General features: G+C 49.5%; 8 protein-coding genes across 8 annotated transcripts; 2 read left to right on the top strand and 6 right to left on the bottom strand.

Annotated features, from left to right (window-relative positions):
• Positions 1 to 322: 322 nt before the first annotated feature.
• Positions 323 to 1357, top strand: VTP21DRAFT_171 (uncharacterized protein; the record flags this gene model as incomplete). The annotated part of the gene is made up of 1 exon (XM_069391827.1): positions 323 to 1357. The coding sequence occupies one exon, from the start codon at positions 323 to 325 to the stop codon at positions 1355 to 1357; it is 1035 nt and encodes a 344-aa protein (XP_069256550.1).
• A 442-nt stretch (positions 1358 to 1799) lies between these two features.
• Positions 1800 to 3239, bottom strand: VTP21DRAFT_170 (uncharacterized protein; the record flags this gene model as incomplete). The annotated part of the gene is made up of 4 exons (XM_069391816.1): positions 1800 to 1886; positions 1993 to 2931; positions 3000 to 3133; positions 3194 to 3239. The coding sequence occupies 4 exons, from the start codon at positions 3237 to 3239 to the stop codon at positions 1800 to 1802; spliced, it is 1206 nt and encodes a 401-aa protein (XP_069256549.1).
• A 347-nt stretch (positions 3240 to 3586) lies between these two features.
• VTP21DRAFT_169 (uncharacterized protein) lies at positions 3587 to 5181 on the bottom strand (the record flags this gene model as incomplete). Its single annotated transcript, XM_069391804.1, has 4 exons — positions 3587 to 3740; positions 3821 to 4161; positions 4234 to 4383; positions 4459 to 5181. 4 exons carry the CDS (start codon positions 5179 to 5181, stop codon positions 3587 to 3589), a joined length of 1368 nt encoding a protein of 455 aa, XP_069256548.1.
• A 792-nt stretch (positions 5182 to 5973) lies between these two features.
• On the bottom strand, positions 5974 to 8760 carry VTP21DRAFT_168 (uncharacterized protein; the record flags this gene model as incomplete). The annotated part of the gene is made up of 5 exons (XM_069391793.1): positions 5974 to 7047; positions 7160 to 7993; positions 8056 to 8321; positions 8383 to 8657; positions 8732 to 8760. 5 exons carry the CDS (start codon positions 8758 to 8760, stop codon positions 5974 to 5976), a joined length of 2478 nt encoding a protein of 825 aa, XP_069256547.1.
• A 608-nt stretch (positions 8761 to 9368) lies between these two features.
• Positions 9369 to 10515, bottom strand: VTP21DRAFT_167 (uncharacterized protein; the record flags this gene model as incomplete). Its single annotated transcript, XM_069391782.1, has 7 exons — positions 9369 to 9410; positions 9478 to 9558; positions 9621 to 9876; positions 9946 to 10111; positions 10174 to 10325; positions 10388 to 10449; positions 10513 to 10515. 7 exons carry the CDS (start codon positions 10513 to 10515, stop codon positions 9369 to 9371), a joined length of 762 nt encoding a protein of 253 aa, XP_069256546.1.
• Positions 10516 to 11417: 902 nt separating this feature from the next.
• Positions 11418 to 12540, bottom strand: VTP21DRAFT_166 (uncharacterized protein; the record flags this gene model as incomplete). Its single annotated transcript, XM_069391771.1, has 2 exons — positions 11418 to 12091; positions 12147 to 12540. The coding sequence occupies 2 exons, from the start codon at positions 12538 to 12540 to the stop codon at positions 11418 to 11420; spliced, it is 1068 nt and encodes a 355-aa protein (XP_069256545.1).
• A 624-nt stretch (positions 12541 to 13164) lies between these two features.
• On the bottom strand, positions 13165 to 13997 carry VTP21DRAFT_165 (mitochondrial 37S ribosomal protein mS35; the record flags this gene model as incomplete). The annotated part of the gene is made up of 3 exons (XM_069391760.1): positions 13165 to 13299; positions 13372 to 13658; positions 13751 to 13997. The coding sequence occupies 3 exons, from the start codon at positions 13995 to 13997 to the stop codon at positions 13165 to 13167; spliced, it is 669 nt and encodes a 222-aa protein (XP_069256544.1).
• A 220-nt stretch (positions 13998 to 14217) lies between these two features.
• VTP21DRAFT_164 (uncharacterized protein) lies at positions 14218 to 16618 on the top strand (the record flags this gene model as incomplete). Its single annotated transcript, XM_069391749.1, has 7 exons — positions 14218 to 14293; positions 14352 to 14560; positions 14661 to 14736; positions 14799 to 15269; positions 15343 to 15521; positions 15590 to 16495; positions 16574 to 16618. The coding sequence occupies 7 exons, from the start codon at positions 14218 to 14220 to the stop codon at positions 16616 to 16618; spliced, it is 1962 nt and encodes a 653-aa protein (XP_069256543.1).
• Between the last annotated feature and the right edge of the window lie 767 nt (positions 16619 to 17385).

Here is a 17385-nt window from a genome sequence, read left to right as displayed (position 1 = left end):
AGGAATTTTGAATCTGAATCAAGAAAAACAGTTCTGCACAGAGCAAAGGGCAACTCTGGCGAACTCCGTTGCACAGTGACCAAGGATCGACTGTTTTCCGCTTGTAACAAAAATTTTCTCGCTAAGGCATTTTCATTTCTTGACGTAACGCCCCCGGGCCACGTCTCGATTTCGATTGCCTCCCATTTCCTCGCCCGACCTTTTCCTCTCTCCACACTGCTCCTCGCTATTCCTATTTTTCTTCGGAGCCCCCCCTTGCACCGCTATATTAGCTCTCCACGGTTACACTTCTCCCTCCCCCCGACCCCGCACCCCACCCCCCATGGACGCCTCACACCCAACCCCCCCGGAATGCGTCAACCGCAAGCCAAGCGTCTCCTTTATCCTCCCCGACACCGCGACCGAACCGGCCCCCCCGCATGCCCCTATGCAACGCCACCCCTCGCCGCCCCCGCCACCCAGCGCTCTTGACGCGGACGACCCCGCGGAGGCGAACGAAGCCCTCCCCGCGCGGTCGCTCGCGGTGAACACCGACTCGCTGCCGCTCGACGAGCCCGCCAAATCCCCACAGATTCCCGCGCAGATTCTGCCCGACGAGATTTGCGTCGCCCTCTTGGAGAGAGAGGTGGAGATGCGCGAATTGATGCAGGCCAACCCGGACTTTTTCGATTTGCTGAAGCACTCGCTCTCCGAAGAGGACTGGGAGCGCTTGCAGCGGGTGCTCTTGGCCCCGCGGGAGGCCGTGAACGATGTACAGTGGGTTCAGCGCGTGAAGGAGCTGCTGGTCTCATCGCCAGCCTACTATCAGAAGTTTAAACTGCTGGTCGGCTACGAAGAGGAGGAGGAGGAGGAGGAGGAGGAGAAGGAGGATGAGACGGATGCGTCGGAGAAGATGAAGGGCGGAGAGGCCGAGCTACATGACGAGGGCATCCGCCGCGAGCAGTGGGAGAAGGAGCCCAGCAAGGCATTGGCGGCTAGGATGGGCGAGTTCCGCCTCGCGGACATCCGACGCTACCCCTTCAAACTGGCCTTCTTCGAGCGCGCCTACCCGCAGTTCTGGATCAATGCCCGGCGATGCCTGGATCTCAACGTGTCCCCCCAGAAGGACGAAAAGAGCGAGACAGCCGTCGAGGACACGCAGAAGGAAGGCGAGGCGTATCGGAAGTTCAAGCAGACCTTCTTCGCCCCCAAAGATGTCCTCGACAGCGATGACGAGTGGGAGCAGCGCATAGTGGAGTGCCTAGAGGATGCGCCCAACTTGCTCGCGCAGCTGGCGGACATTGTCCAGTACGAGGTCAGCGGGGACACCCCCTTCGACGAAATACCAAAGGAAATGAAGAAGTTGGGGACGGTCTGATCCACTGTAATTATAAGATCTTTGCTGCGTTTTTTTTTTGCTGTCTGTTTTACTATCTTCTGTCCTCTTACCCCACCCCTTCCCCCCTTCAAAATATCTCCTCCCCCTTTCTGAATTTCAGTAGTTTATAATTGCCCTCGCTCACACTCATATCTATATCCATATATACTATGTTGATGAACTAAAATTAAACCAAACGTCCCCAACTTATATGGGAAGAAGTGGGGTGACTTTATAATATATATATATATTTTTCGGGGGAGGTGAAATGAAAAAAGTCAAATATGTATACACTAACAAAAGTAAGCAACAAAAGAGAGTGAAGAAGGAGAGGATGCCGAGATGGTGAGTCATGAAATAAGGAAGAAGAAGAAAAAAAAAGTTGATATACCTAGGTAAGTTTATGGAAAGCTAAAAAAGAAAATTAGTAACAAGGTCAAGCTCAATCACCACGGTTTCGTTTGAACAGCGATTTCCGTTCCTTTTGGTCTATAAATTGTACGGGAGCGGTTGTGGTCGTGTTCCATGTCTAAATCCAAGTGGAAGATCCAAGGGCGGTCAGTATCGGATTGGAATCCAAATTAAACGAAAAACATAAAAAAAGACAGGGCACTATTATGAATAGGAGTGCATACCAGTAAAGAATGGTCCCCCAGTTTTCTAGGCTTGATACAGTGCCGGACGGTGAACGCGACCCCCAAGATGACACAAATCAAGCCTACCGCCAGATAGATCCCGCCCAAGAACGAGTTTCGCCCGCCGAGGACATTGGTGGTCGATATCACGATGGATTTGGTGGCCCCGTATTTAGTCACATCATAGTTGAAGTCGATGTCCACGCTGTACGTGCCGGCTTGCATGTCCTCTGCATCGTTGCGACCATAGAGCTTGCGGAAGGATGGGAAAGGGGCGGTGCGGATCCAAACCTGGAAATGCTCATCTCGGGTGACGTCAAAGAGAGTTTCGGCAGTGTATTTCCCTCCGGGATAGCGCGATGCCCAGTTAGGAGGGGGGCGACAATTGTCGGGCCCGTAGTTGGTCTTGCCATAGCGAGTACGGTCCGAGGGCCATGCGATGTTCTCCTGTTTAAATACATAGGTGGCCCCGGTCACTGGACCACTTGTTCGATTAAAGTCGGAGTAGGTATCGTTGAACATCGAGTTTGCAATCAAGCCGCATGGATAATAGGGCAGTCCCTCGGGCGAGACATCTATGGGCTGGCATGACTTTTGGAGTGCCGCCGCAGACAGCGCCTCCCCTTTAAGCTGGTTCAGGTCCAGGCTCTTTACGTAGCGCCGATGATTTTGGTAAAAGTTCGTTAATTTGTAGTACAAAAACACCGGAGCCTTCAGTGTAACGGGTAAATCGAATTGAATCGTGCACCGCTCGACCGGGATGCCGGCCGGATTCCTCTCTGGTGGCGGAATGTATGGCTCATGTTTGTATCTTGGATTAACTCCCGGAGAATTGCCAGAGAGAACAAATGTGTGTTTGAATGACGAGGATGGAATCGACCGAAATTCGCCTGCAGTTCCATCCAGACAGCTCGTGTAGTCAATGACAAGTTCTGAAACCTGGGGAGAGTAGATGGGGCTTCATATTAGATGAAATCGAGGAGCAATCGAATAATCCCATGACATACCGTACTGCTCCCGTACAATAGGAGACCTCCGATGGGGGCAAAGATGATGCCCACCAAAAACAGAGTTGGGAGCACCGTTTTGGGTGTTAGTAATGGTTGCCATGCTTTTAATCGTTGCTGCTTAAAGGCGGTATCTATGAATCAGAGGGGTTAAATCGTGAGCTTCTCGATTAACCATGCTGACATCATCTTACTGGCTGGCTTCTTAGTCTTTGGTATATTATCTTCATTGTTGGCCATAGGTAACCGTTTCTTCTAGTGTACGAGTGCTGCTCCGATAAGAAAGAAGGGAGGGATTGGTTCTTTTTGATCGGTCAGATTGAGTCGCAAGAACAGATGGATGGGCTTAGTGCTGAAGTGGAAATGAAATTATTGCTGGAGGAATTTCTCGAACATAGACGTCATCCTTTCATTTCCATTTTGAAAAGCACTCAATTTATATTTAGGGCTGGTCACTGTTTAAGGGGAGAGGAGATAGCAATAAAAAGTAATAGCAACGCATTACATTAAAATCAAAATTAACCAAACTTTAAGAAATAAAGAAAACGGAGAGAGGAACACCATGATGCTTTGAATCTGAATTAGCTCTAGGCGTCCGCGACAGCAGCTGCTGAAGCGGCGGGTGTGATTGCTTCGCCGGGGGAGGCATGTATGGCGGGCGCGGCCGTACCATTATCCCCGGAGAGGTTGGCACTAAAATTCACCGTTTGTTCGGGCGTGATGAAGCCGTACCGATGATATCTAAAATATAAACCCCACCCGAGTTTTACTCTCTCTCTGCTCGCAAAGTCAAGGCTTGGCAATAAAGCTTCCATACTTACACTACACGGCCTCTGATGTATGGATCCAAGTCCAACGCAATCTGCCTCAACTTTGGATTGAGCTCCTCTTTCCTCTTCTGCCAGAGCTGCTCCGCCTTCTCCACGTTCTTCCACAGCCTGGCCTCCGCCCATTCTCGTGTCACTTGCTCAAACTCTCTTCTTAATCTCTCTTCCTTCTCAAGCAGCTCTTTTTTTGCCCTAGTGTCCTGCATCAACTGGTTCTCTCCCCCCCGTGGAGGGATGTACTCCCACTTGAACGGGTTGGTGCCGCCAAACTCCTCCTGCAGCTGGGAGGGTTCGACGTAGTCCGCCAGCCCCTCGACACCATAGGTGAAGCGAATCTACATAAATCGGCCCGGCCTCGTGAGCATCTTCTCAGTGCGAGCTGAGTGGGGAAGAATGCAATGAATTACCTTGGCCGCTACCACAGGATCCAGCCAAGGGCGGATCATTCTCCAGCACGGCTCGAATATCCAAGGTGCGTTGTGGATGAGGCACGCGCCAAGGCACTCGGGGTAGTAGGCTTCGAAGCATTGGATCAAGTAGCGCACAAAGGCAAGATCCTAGGGTGAGAAGGAAAATGATCGGTTTAGTAAGCCTCAGCCTCACGTTGCCACCCACTCTCGCTAGATACGTACCAGATTGGCCAGCGTGAACCCCGTCATGTTGAAGATAACGCAAGCCGTCTCTCCAGGCGGTGTCAGCATTTTCCGCGCGCTCTCAATCTGCAGCACGGTGAACTTCTTCATGGGCTCGTCGTCCTGGTCCCGCTTGAAGTGCAAGCGCACATTAATGATACAGATCGGCCGGCTCCACCGATCCAGCCCGAAGAAGTAGCTTTTCCCGCTCGTCCACTGGAACCGCCACCCCCGCTCTCCCCGCTCCTCGTACAGCTTCTCCATTCCGCTGTCCCCCCGCTCCACCAGGTCCAGGATCCTCTCCCGGTGCCGCCACAGCACGGTGCTACACATCATCCTCAGTGCAAGGCGAACGTCCCACTTTCGGGCCCGCAAGAATCGCAGCAAAATGCTGTCGGGGGGATCGTGCATGATGGCGCCCCATGCCGAGGCGCGAAGCTCCTCCGGACTCACGTCGTGCAGCATTTGCGATACATCATGGAAGAGGGGCTCGCCCTCGTCGTCGACGTACCGGTAGGGGGCTTCCTCGCGGGCAAAAAAGCCGAAGAAGGAAGAGGAACTCGGCCGCTCCTCGGGGTCGATGAGTTGCGCGGTGTAGAGCCGAAACACCAGCAGCCAGAGCTCGGCAAGCTTGTCGGTCTGCTCTGGCGTTAGGCTGGAAAGGTAGCCGCTGAGTTGGGTTTGGTCGGGCGGTGGGGGCAGACGCTGTCCAAAGTCGACCATTCTCTCTTTCTACTTATCTCCTAGTAGCGTTTCAGATCAGCAAGGATAGATTGGAAACCAAGAGGTGGAAAACCGCACACAAGGCCAATTGAGTTGGCTCTCAAGAAAGTTCGAGCCAGTCACTCGTGACTTCTCAATTTAGTTTTAGGCTTTGAGCCAATTTTTGTGGGGTAAAAGCGGTACACTCCAGTCACATGGAAGCGAAGGAGCCAAGCTGTCAGCTCTGCGCTCTGTCAACGATTTTTTTTCTTTCTCCCCACCGTTTTTGCAGGTTTCAGGCCCTCCCTCGACTCGGCTTATTTTCATGGCATACACTATGCGGATTCCTTATGAACAATCGCTCAGGATGCTACAGGAAACGGGAGGTAGCTTATCGAATAAGCCGCGGCTCACTGTCACGGGCAATTTGCGCACTGACAGCAGGGGGGGCCCCGATGGCTCTAGTAATTTGTGCATTTCATATTATTCATGCCTATTGCGGGTGGTCGTGAAAATTCGCGAGGTCCTTCCAAAACCTCTTAACATATTCCCGTGTCACTTCGCAGGGGCCCGAGAAGAAACTTTGGAAACAATATGAAGAAGAAGCAATGAAAAAAAAAAGCGAGTCCGTGTTGGCTATTCATTCGGTGCACACTTTATTTCATTTACAAAACATACGAATCATCAAAGGGGGAGGCCGGCTCGCTTCCCCATAAGCATAGGCCACGAGCAAGAAGGGGGGGGAGGCGGAGGGGTGAGGTAGTGAAGCCGCCACCGCAGTCCTAAAACTCAACTGGCTCAATACGCTCGAGTTTACGCATACAAATCGTCGTCGCCCGCCTCCTCTCCGAACGCGGCATTCCCCGACCCCCCCGGCCTGCCCTCGCCCACACCGCCCTCGGGGAACTTGAAGGTGGCGAATCCGCGTGACTGGTGCAGATTTTGCGCGAACATCTCGTAGCGCTTGATGTCGTTGTCGCTGACTGACCGGCGCGCATACCGCATCGCCTCCTCGAAATGCTCGCGCGTGATCTCGGGGACCGGGTCCACGACATCCTGGTCGTCCTCCATCATGGCGTCCGCCGACGCATCGCCTCCCGCCTCCCTCCGGGCCCGCTCCCGCCTTATCTCCGCCTCGATACTCTCCCGAATGGCGAGCTTGCAAGCCCGCTGGCAGATCTCCGTGAGATCGGCCCCCGAGAACCCGTGGGTTGACTTGGCAATGTGGCCAAGGTCAACATTGGGCGCAACCGGCGACTTCCGCAGCGTCGCTTGCAAGATCGAGAGACGTGAGGCCTCGTCCGGCAGAGGGATGTAGATCAGCTGGTCCAATCGCCCGGGGCGCAAAAGCGCCGGGTCGATCTGGTCCGGGCGGTTGGTGGCCCCGATGACGAACACGTTCTTCTTCGCGTTCATGCCGTCCATCTCCGTCAGAATCTGGTTCAACACACGGTCCCCTGCGCCTCCCCCGTCGCCAAGCGACGAGCCACGCGCCTTGGCTATTGAATCCAGCTCGTCGAAGAACATGACGCACGGCGCCGCCGACCGCGCCTTGTCGAACACATCGCGCACATTCGCCTCCGATTCACCGAACCACATCGTAAGCAACTCGGGCCCCTTGATCGAGATGAAGTTGGCCTGGCATTCGTTGGCGATGGCCTTGGCGAGCAATGTTTTACCACATCCCGGTGGACCATAGAAGAGCACTCCCTTCGAGGGGTTCATCCCGAACTTGAGGAACTTTTCGGGGTGCTCGACCGGGTACTGCACCGTTTCCTGGAGCTCTTGCTTCACCTTCTCAAGCCCACCGATGTCGTTCCAGGTGACCGTCGGGACCTCCACCACCGTCTCGCGAAGAGCCGAGGGATTATTCACATTCAGCGCATGCTAGAAAGAGTGAATCGGAACATAAAAAAAATACGTTAAACAAGAAGATCCTCTCCACAACTACGCAAATAAAAAAAAAAGACGAAAACACAGCATCTGAACTGCAACCCACCCTGAAGTTGGCCATCGACACCGCAAGCGAGTCTAAAATCTCTGCGTCGATTTCGTCCTCGTCCAAATCAATGAGGTCCATCTTCTCGCGGATCTGTTGCATAGCCGCCTCACTACATAGACTCGCCAGATCGGCCCCAACATATCCGTGGGTCTCCGCGGCAATCTGCTCCAGATCAACATCATCCCCCAGCTTCATGTTTTTGGTGTGAATTCGCAGGATCTCGAGGCGGCCGGTCGGGTCGGGGATGCTAATGTCCACTTCACGATCGAACCGTCCGAACCGGCGAAGGGCGGGGTCAATACTGTTGGGGCGGTTGGTGGCCGCCATCACCACCACATTCGACCGCGCTTTAATCCCGTCCATAAGGGTGAGCAACTGTGATACCACGCGACGCTCGACCTCACCATTCGTCTTCTCACGCTTCGGAGCGATCGCATCGAGCTCGTCGATGAAGATGATGGCCGGCGAGTTCTTCTCCGCCTCTTCAAAGGCCTTTCGCAGGTTACTCTCCGATTCTCCCGCCATCTTCGACATGATCTCCGGACCATTAATAAGGAAGAAAAAGGCGCCCGTCTCGTTGGCTACGGCACGAGCGATCAGAGTCTTACCTGTGCCAGGGGGGCCGTAGAGGAGAATGCCACGCGGCGGCTTGATTCCAATGGAACGGAAGAGCTGTGGGTGCCGAAGGGGCAGCTCAACAAGTTCGCGGATCTGGGCCATCTGTTTCCGGCAGCCGCCAACATCATCGTATCCAACATCGTTTAAGTTAGCCTCCTCATCCTCGCGCTTGATCGGATCTCCCTCGCAATGAATGACTGTATCTTGGGCGACCTAGGATAGCACTAAGATCAGCATAACCTTATAGCCGTTCCGCCAAAATCAGTCCGACTCACAATGCAATACTCCGGCGGGTCTGTCTCCACTACTTTGAACTCGACGGCTCGCATCCCTCCGCGCACAAGGAAATTGTCGCCCTTTCGGACAGGACGGTACGCCTCAAGGAAGTATGGCTTCAGGTACACCTCAAACAGGTTGCCGGTAACCCCCTCCACTGTGTCATCGATAGGAAGTACGTGCACACGTTTGCCATACTTGATATCGGGGCAAGGATGCACGGATACAACATCGCCAAGGCGAACGCGCAAATTATTTCGTACGACTACACATACAAAGGCTCATTAGTACACCTATAGTTAGAATCGGCCATTTCTTTCCATTACCCTTATTGATCCTGATTTTCGTATCGTCGCAGTCATCATCGGCAAGAACAATAAGCACTGTGTCCCGGCGCTTCTTGCCCTTCACTAAGACCGTGTCCCCACGGAAGAGCTGCAACTTCTCCATGGTTGCCGTGGAGAGGCACATGACTGAGTTATCATCGTTGGTGGCGTCGTCTACAATTAGTTTGTTGGGCGCACTTTTCTTGCGTAAGATCGCAGTAGCAGGGTCATGATCAGGGTCAGCCTGGGAGGTAGAGGGGACTCCTGAATTGTCGCTATATTTGGTTCAAATTTTAATAAGTGGCAAGCCAAAAAAAAAGGATTGTCTGATTTAAAATAGTCCACCCACATTAGCTTAGGTTTTTTATCAGCGGTCATCCTTTGACACTGGTCCTAATAATAAAAAAATAGCAGCGGCGTGAAATAGTGAATTATAGATAGAAAGACAGCCACTTCATGAAATTCATTTTTTTATAAAAAAAAACTTGTACAAAATGGTTGGCGTGTGAAAAATTCAAGATCTAAAGAAAATGCAAAAGCATTCATGGCCAGACATGAAGGAAATGGAGGCATACCTTCTCTCGCAATGATTTAAATTTTACAAGGGTTGGGTGTGAACAACTGGAGTGGAGCGAATGTTTCAACAAAGTGGTCTTCACAGATTCAAGAATTCAACGTGTGATATACGTGGGGGAAAGAAAAGAGAGCGGCAAAAGCGGCGCAGCAAAAGTAGTACATTATTACTTTTTTTATCAGTCCATTCCCAAAAAAGAACATAGTGATTCGAATTTGAGCGTACCCCATGGTTGTCGATAGAAGAGGAAAGAAAAGGTGGCGGCAAACAAAAGAAAGGAGGTTGGAAAGTGAATAGTCTCAGAAGTGTATTATATAAACAGGCCTGGGTCAAACAAAGATAAACTATATTTCCGTTCAGTATCATTATATCCCCCATAATAATCAAACAGCAGAGAGATCCCTCGCAAAACTCAGCTTGAAGTGGCAAGCTTCTCTCGAGCATACTCGACAAACTATCGGTTGGAAGAAGGCAGAATAGTATCGGTGGAGGCTGGGGAAAATGGGAAGCTCTCTACTTACATCGTCAATAAGCACAGGCCATGCGCCCTCGGGATCATGGTTCGACAAGTCTTCGTTGATCTGGTGGATGAAGTCGAGCAACTAGAATAATACATAGGATGAGCCATCACCGGATCCAAGTGGTGAGTGAATGCTTCACCTACAAGGCTCCAAGTATCCTTCGAAATGGCTTTTTTATGCTTCTCTTCCAAAAACTGTATCCACAAATCTAGGTGCTGAAAGCGCCCCGCAAGTAGCAATCTCCAAAACTCGATCGCGATATCCAAGGGCAGACTCTTCTGACCCTCGGAACGTCCAAAAGTGAAGGTGAAATGGTATACTTCCTTGAAAATGGCTTCATCTTTGAGCGAGTCACGGAGGCGAGGAACGGCGTCCCGCATCTTTTCAATAGAGTCGCACCTGCGTTGTATACCAGGAAATACATAAAAATAGTCATGGAACATGATAAAAAAACCAAGGGAATCGTACCGGAGCTTCGCCCACCCCCTAATGAATCCTGATCGCTTAAATTCGCACATCTTTGTTGCCTCTAAATGATACGCAATGACCAGCATCACAATGTCGACTGGATCGACATCTAGATCGTTACAGTACCGCACCATTCCATCCACCAAAATGGCGTCCTCATCGGGCTCTAGTGCAAATCACGCATCAGACATGAGAAAGGTTCCAGCGAGAACGGCCAAAAGGCAATACCCTTATATGTCTCAAACACCTGTGTCAGTTTGGCCATATCCACTCCATCACCATTCGATCCCGCAAGATTGGTCGGGTCATTAAAGTAGGCATCCAATGCAATCTCGAGGCTCCAATTATGTTGACGTAGCTTGCGAATGGCGGTACGCTCACTGGTAGGAAATCACCCAACTTAAACCATATTAAGCTACGGTGGAAATAGATAGGTACGCACCTCGCATTGGTTAAGCTGGCAAACTGTCTAACCTTGTCCCGCTGTATTGGCTTCAGTACATTCTAAATATCCATCAAGTGAGATTGTGGCTCGATCATAAATCACCTCAACAGAGAACACGTTACCATGGCCTCTATGTTTAGTAATAATGCAAGAGAAATAATATATAACAACAAAGTCTATTAGCTTTAAGATCCGTCCCATCAGTGTTGGAGTGAATTTTTTTCATAGGAGATCCACCCACCAGACTCTCAAATGTGATTGGTCATCAGGGAAACTCTGGGCAGTAAATGAACTCTGCTGTAGATTCGCCCCCTGTGCGGGAGAACTCTCCAGCACTCCACGGCCGAAGCTTCCATGCACAAGCCGTGGAGAAACCAAGGAAGCTCAACTATTCTTCCTGTTGATATGGCCGCCCTCTCCCGTGTGCTTTGGCGCTCGCTCCGTCCTTGTGAAGCTTTAGAGTTCTTTGTTCACACGCTCCTCGTATCTCTCCCCAGAAGAGCCGCTTAGTACTCAAGGAGCCACGGCGGCAATCAGATAGGAGATTATCGATCAACTCAAGCGATTTGGGTGATCGGACGTCAATGGGTGCAAGCAACTTAAAGGAGACATTGGAGTCACGAGATCTTGCAAGGCTGAGAAATAGGGGTTGGGTCGCTTGGGAACCAAACGACGGCCCCCATCGCATCCCTTCGTAATGGCCTCGACTATTAAATAGCCTTTTATTGAGTGAAACATCACAGCTCAAACAACAACCTAATCTAATCTTTTTATTACTTGAGCCTAGGTCTAGCTCATTTAACAAAAAGAAAGACCAGTGTATATTACAAACTATTGAAGGTTTAAAAAATAAAGACAAAAAGGATCAGAAATACACACACTCACACTAACACACACACACACACACTAAAAAACACACACATACTGGGATACGATATTGTGTCCCGTTCTAAGACATTTAAGAATGAGGTAGAAAATAAATAATAAATAGCGTAGTATAAAAGATGAGCAAAAGCAAATTCTTTTGTCACCACGGCCGCCAGCGAGACGGCGAGCCTTCACGGCCAGCCATACCCTCAGCCGGTCCCGTAGAGTAGGAGGCCGTGGCTGGAGGAGTGGGGGTCTCTCCGTCGAGCCTCGCGCGATCCAGCGCAGCCATAGCTAACATATCCAGTGGATCATGGGAGGTGGGGGTGGTTGTGCTAGTAGCAGGCGATTCCGCCTTGTCCCCCTTCTCTAGTCCCGACATGTCCATCTTTTCGCCGGCCGAGATGGTTGTACGAATTCCACAAGTGGTAGGGCCATGCTCCTGCCTGGTCACGGTCATGTTGTGGAAAAATAGATTGGGCGACGACTGTTTCTGCTCCAGTGTCATCTGCGTCGATGGCTGGACGCTCCCAGTGCGAGCGGTGACCGCCTTTTGAGATAGCGGCGGCGTGGTGACCCGGTTCGACTTTTCTTTCTGGCGCCGGTTTTGGTACCAAATTTGCACGGTGCGAGGATTCATGTTCAGGGCCTCGGCTAGCATCCGGCGCATCTGAGTGGAGGGAAAAGCAGTTAGCGCGAGGACTTTTCGGAGAACACGAGTCTGGTAGGGTGTTGTAATCGTGCGGGTACGCTTTCGGCGTGCACGGGAGAGCAGCTCCATGCTGAGAGGATTCGCCTCATTGACGGGAAATATATTCATTTCACCGATGTCTTCTGCAAAAATCGTTAGTAAGAGCAGAGCACCCCCCTATCCAAGGTAACAACTCACTGTCATAGTCGCTATCATCCTCGTCTACAGGACGAGTCTGCCTCGCCTGCACCGAAGGAACATTTCCCGCGGCAAGCTCGTCCCTCCGAGCTTCCTCCAATATCTGCTCCAAGCACAAGAGCTCCGCATTAATTCCATTCGCTTGATGCTCCACATTGGAAGAATGACGGAAATGCTGCCCAATCGGACTCTGATTTTTAGAGATGGATAGGGCCTGGTCGGAAGTGTGCGAGCGTTTGCGTCGTTTTGCCTGCTGCTGCTTCCCTTCCTCCGGCGGTGGGGCGGACCCTGGGCGAGTGGGAGCGGGCTTGGTCGAGGAAGCGGTGGATGAGGTACTACGATCAGAGGCGTTGCGGATTCGAGCTGATCGAGGCCGGGGAGCAATGTCCGTCATGGGCTAACATGCAATAGAGTTAGATATTTTCATCGGCGCTTTTTTATTAGGACTATCTTACTAAGAATAGTATCAATTCTTGCAAGGGACTCAGTGGAAGCGGGAAAAAAAAAGGGGGGAGTAAAGAAAATAGAATAAATAGGCTACCTAGACGGCAGTATTGAGCTTGTCTAAGTATATGAAAAAAGAGTATATATAACAACAACAACAACAACAACAACAAGGGAGAGAGGAGATGAGGGTGCCCAGAAGGGTTAGGGTAAAAGAAAGGCCGATAAAAAGAAGGAGGATAAAAAAAAGGTGAGGGATGGAAAAGTAATCAATTAATAATGGAGAAAATGAAAACAGAAAAATAACCGCTCTCTTTAGTAAAACTCGGAAGAGAGTAAAGGAAGGGGTGAGATGAGCGCCGTTAATAAACATCATTTCCTCACATATGAACTCCACTCTGATTCGGTATCACCGTTACACAAAGTGCACGGTTATTGATTGAAAAGATTCAGATGTAATATTTATGCAGTCTAGTGTCGGTGGTGCTTTTCTTGCTAGCAGAAGAGAGGAAAAGTCAAAAAAAGACGGTGTATAACCAATTTTGATAAATAGTTCATCTTTATTAGCTCTGTATTATGCGTTTGCTGTTTCGTTTTTCGGTGCTTTTTGCACCGGTCTTTCCCATTCCTTGGGGAACTCTAGCTTCACCTTCTTCTGCTTCACATGTCTTAAATCGAGCGGAATGTCCTCAAATGTGTCCGTCTTATCCTGTAGTGTGGCCAGAGGATTAGTTCGCCCATCTATCATACGTCTTTCAAGTCAATCTCTTTATAATATTACTTTTGCCTCCGCCAACAGTCTCTCCACTAAGTCGGATACGTATTTCCGGTTTTGACTTTGATATGGGAACCGTTCACATGAGAAGCACACCTCCTCCTTTTCAGGATTATAGCGCGGACCGCAAAGCAGTAAAAACTTGTGCCTCTCAACGGGAGTAAGCCCAAGGGAATCAACTTTGATCGTAGCTACAACCTTACGCTCAACTGGATGGGATTCACCCATGTAATTGTGCGTCTTCAGGCATATGATTTGTGAGGGTTTGGGGGGAACGAATTCTTGACGGTACTCTAAAAAAAAATGTTGCAAAAATATAAGAATCACTGATAGACAGCACCCAAAAAGCCACCCCTTAAAATAGTAACAAAACAGCGGTACTAACTTTCTAATGTCGGTATCTCGTATTTTGCTTTTCTAAGATAGCTTCGAATTTCCCTAATATTGGTGATCATTTCATGACCCATCGTGGTTTGATCGTCAAATCGGAACTCCTCTAGATCATTGATGTCGAAATCGGCAAAGGGAGCCAAACGAGCAGAGGTAGCACGCTGCCGACCAACTCGAAGAGCTGCAGACGTACTAAAACTCCGTCGAAGCAATGTAGTTGCTCTACTTCCTATAGAGTGCATTCTAGGTGGGATGGGAGATCCTGATACAGTGGTTTACTACACCAATGTTGTCGCTAAAAACCATACCTCAAAATCTGCGCCACACTGTTTACCCGTGAAATTCACGATTTACCAGTAGGTTAGGAACGGGATAATGAATGATACATTAAATTTGGCAGCCATTTTAGAGCCTTGAAACTGAAAAAGCAAAAAAAAAAGACACGAAAAATACAATAAAATCATGCTAGAACTTCCATCGAAACCCGCGAGCTGGAAAAGCGATTCCGAAAATTTCAAACTTCATCACACACTTTCTGGTAACTGTTTTTATGTTTAATACATATCATTGCCATCTCCTAATGTAATATCCACCAGACACCCAATCCCGTCAAATTGAAGCCGCTGGTCATCATTTTCTTGCTCATGCGCGCCGTATTCTATATGGACGCTCATTCTCTGAGGATGAGCGGCTTGAATCGCTCAGACGTGCTCAGGAGGAAATGAACGATGATGATGAAGGAGGCGACATTGAGGAGGAGGAAGAGACACCTGAATTATTAGAATTAGATCCAAAGGAATGGAAGGTGGGGTGGGTTCCCTTTTTTTGCTTGGATGGAAAGGGATAGAAAGAATGAATGCAAAGTGAGCGGATACGTGTTTGTTAAATTCATTCTCTTCTAATAGGAGCAAGATCACTATGCTGTTCTCGGAATATCCAAATTACGGTATAAAGCAACTCCCAATCAGATTAAGACTGCATGTAAGCGCGAGTCTTCCTGCCTGCGTTTAGGTATCGTTATAACCAGATGTTTGCAATAATAGATCGCCGTAAAGTGCTAAAACACCACCCTGATAAAAAGGCGGCTGCTACTGGAAAAACCGACGACGATTCGTTCTTTAAATGTATTCAGAAAGCATATGAAATCCTTAGTCACCCAGAGCGCCGCCGTCAATACGACTCCGTCGACAGAGGAGTTGAGGATACCCTTCCCCCGCTCAAGGCTAAGGGAGATTTTTTCCCACTTTATAGGCCAGTATTCGAGCGGGAGGCACGATTTTCACGTAGGTTACCCGTTCCCTCTTTGGGGGACGATAACACATCAAGGGAGGATGTGTTTGCATTTTACGATTTTTGGTACAAATTCGACAGCTGGAGGTCGTTTGAGTATTTGGATGAGGAAGATATGGGGAGTGCTGAGAACCGAGATGACAAGCGGTATATTGAGAAAAAAAATAAAGCGGAGAGAGCACGGAGAAAGAAAGAGGATAATGCGAGAATACGAAAACTAGTCGGTAAGCAGGAAGAGTTAGCCTATTTTGCGTTTTGCAGATTTCCTGTAAATAGAACACCTATTTGTGTGTGTAGATCAAGCCGTTTCTCTTGATCCCCGCATGAAAAAATTCAAGGAGGAAGACAAGACTGCCAAAGAAGCAAAAAGGAAAGAAAGGGAAGAAGCTGCTCGATTAGCAGAAGAGAAAGCACGACGAGAAAAGGAGGAGAGAAAGCGAGCTGAAGAACAGGCGGAGGCTGCAGCACGCGAAAAGGTCCAAACCCTACTGACAACAGCATAACATACCCCATTAAAATAACCACCGACTGCTTTTTTTTTTAGGCGGCTAACGAGCGAAAAGATCGGGAACGTCAGAAGAAGGCCATCCGCAAAGAAAAAAAAGTCATCCGGACCATCGTCAAAGAACAGAACTATTTCCTTGTTTCCTCTCCTCCAATGGAAAGAATCGAACGCATCCTAGTGGAGCTCGATGCCCTGCTCGATTCCCTCACCCTAGATGAGATTGAGAAATTGCGTGAGAAATTAGAGGCTACTCCCGCAAGGGATCCATTGACAGAAGAAGCAGAGCGCGTGGTGACACGTGGCACACTGAAACCAACCGTTTTTCAAGAATTCGCGACGGATCGCATTGAACAAGCGAAAGAGCAAGAGCGGAAGCTGACTCTTCAGCAACAACAGGATAAAGCCCGAGATAAAAACGCTCGCGAGTGGTCTCCCGAGGAGATTAGCCTACTCATCAAGGCAGTGAACAAATATCCAGGTGGGACGCAGCAACGATGGGAAACCATTGGCGAGTTTGTCTCCCATCATAGCGGGCAGCCCTTGCGCTCAAACGAGGATTTGATCAAGAAATCAAAAGAGGTGCAGCGTGGAGCGGCATTACAAGAGGAAGCGTTGGCACGGCTACAATTCTCGAAACGCCAGGGGGGCGAGGGGGCGATCACGGAAGAAAAATCGATCAGGTATGACTTTGAAACGACGGGGGATGGGAAGATGGCCGGCGGCGGGAAGCCTAGTGCGGGCGCGTTGGGAGAGGGGGCAAAGAAGGCTGGCTCAGAGGCGAAAGCTCCGGGTGTCGAAAAGCCGTGGACTGCCGAGGAACAGGGACAGCTGGAACGTGCATTAAAAGCATATCCCCCGAGCTGGAAAGGAGAGGTAGATCGATGGGATAAAATTGCAGAGGGAGTACCCGGCAGGTCCAAGAGGGAGTGCAAGCTGCGCGTGAAGGTGGGAAAATTTTATTATATCTCCGGCACTGACATTGGCATTGACGTGTCTTTCACAATTGCTATTTACGGACTTTAGTATCTAGCGGAGCAGGTGAAGGCAAAAAAGGCAAGACAGCAGTAGCGCGGGAAATGGCTCGCTGCGGTGTTTTGTTAGCGACCTCTGAGTGGGCATTATGGTCATCGATATTCCACATTTTGCCGCTCCCGTTTTTAGTGTTACAATAAAAGGAAAATCACCATAAGCATTAGCAGTTTTATATGTTTAAGAGCGTAACGTAATCCCCCCGGCCCTACACTGATTGGCAGCGAGCTGGATTAAACGAGAAAAGGGAGGGGGAATAGCAAGGTGAAATTGCACCTGGACCTCCGCGGATTTCGGAAAAATGGATGTTTCTGATCTGACGAAACCCTCTAGAATTAATTCCTTGCCCATGGGAGAATTCGATCGGATTCAATGGGGCTACACCGATTTATGTTCAAGGCTGCAAATACTTGTGCGAGTACAAAGTGTGTATGTGCGCTCTCCCCACAAGATCTGAAAAACCGAGTACAATGAATGGGGAGTATTCCAGACAATTTTCCTCTTCAGCTGCAACAACAGTTTAGAAATATGAAAGGGTTTAGATTTTGTAACCTATATTCTTGAGAGGTAGGTTTCTCCAGAAATCTCCCCCAGTTTCAGATTATATTTGAGGTCAGGAGAAAAATAATCAAAAAAAGACACAAGAGAATCCAAGTTTCGGCTCGATCTCACATTAACCATTTCTTATTCCTCGGGCGCATATTCTCATTCTTCGTAGTTCGGAACCTGACCCAGACCTTGTGCCCGCCAATTCTCTGATTGGATTTTTATATATAAGGAGCACTTATACAAAAGAAATAAAAATA

The sequence above is a fragment of the Calcarisporiella thermophila genome (assembly GCF_041956535.1).
Source record: "Calcarisporiella thermophila strain CBS 279.70 unplaced genomic scaffold VTP21scaffold_1, whole genome shotgun sequence".
Lineage (NCBI taxonomy): Eukaryota > Fungi > Calcarisporiellomycota > Calcarisporiellomycetes > Calcarisporiellales > Calcarisporiellaceae > Calcarisporiella > Calcarisporiella thermophila.
Note: the sequence above shows the minus strand (reverse complement) of the source record. Positions and strands in the feature narration are given on the sequence as shown.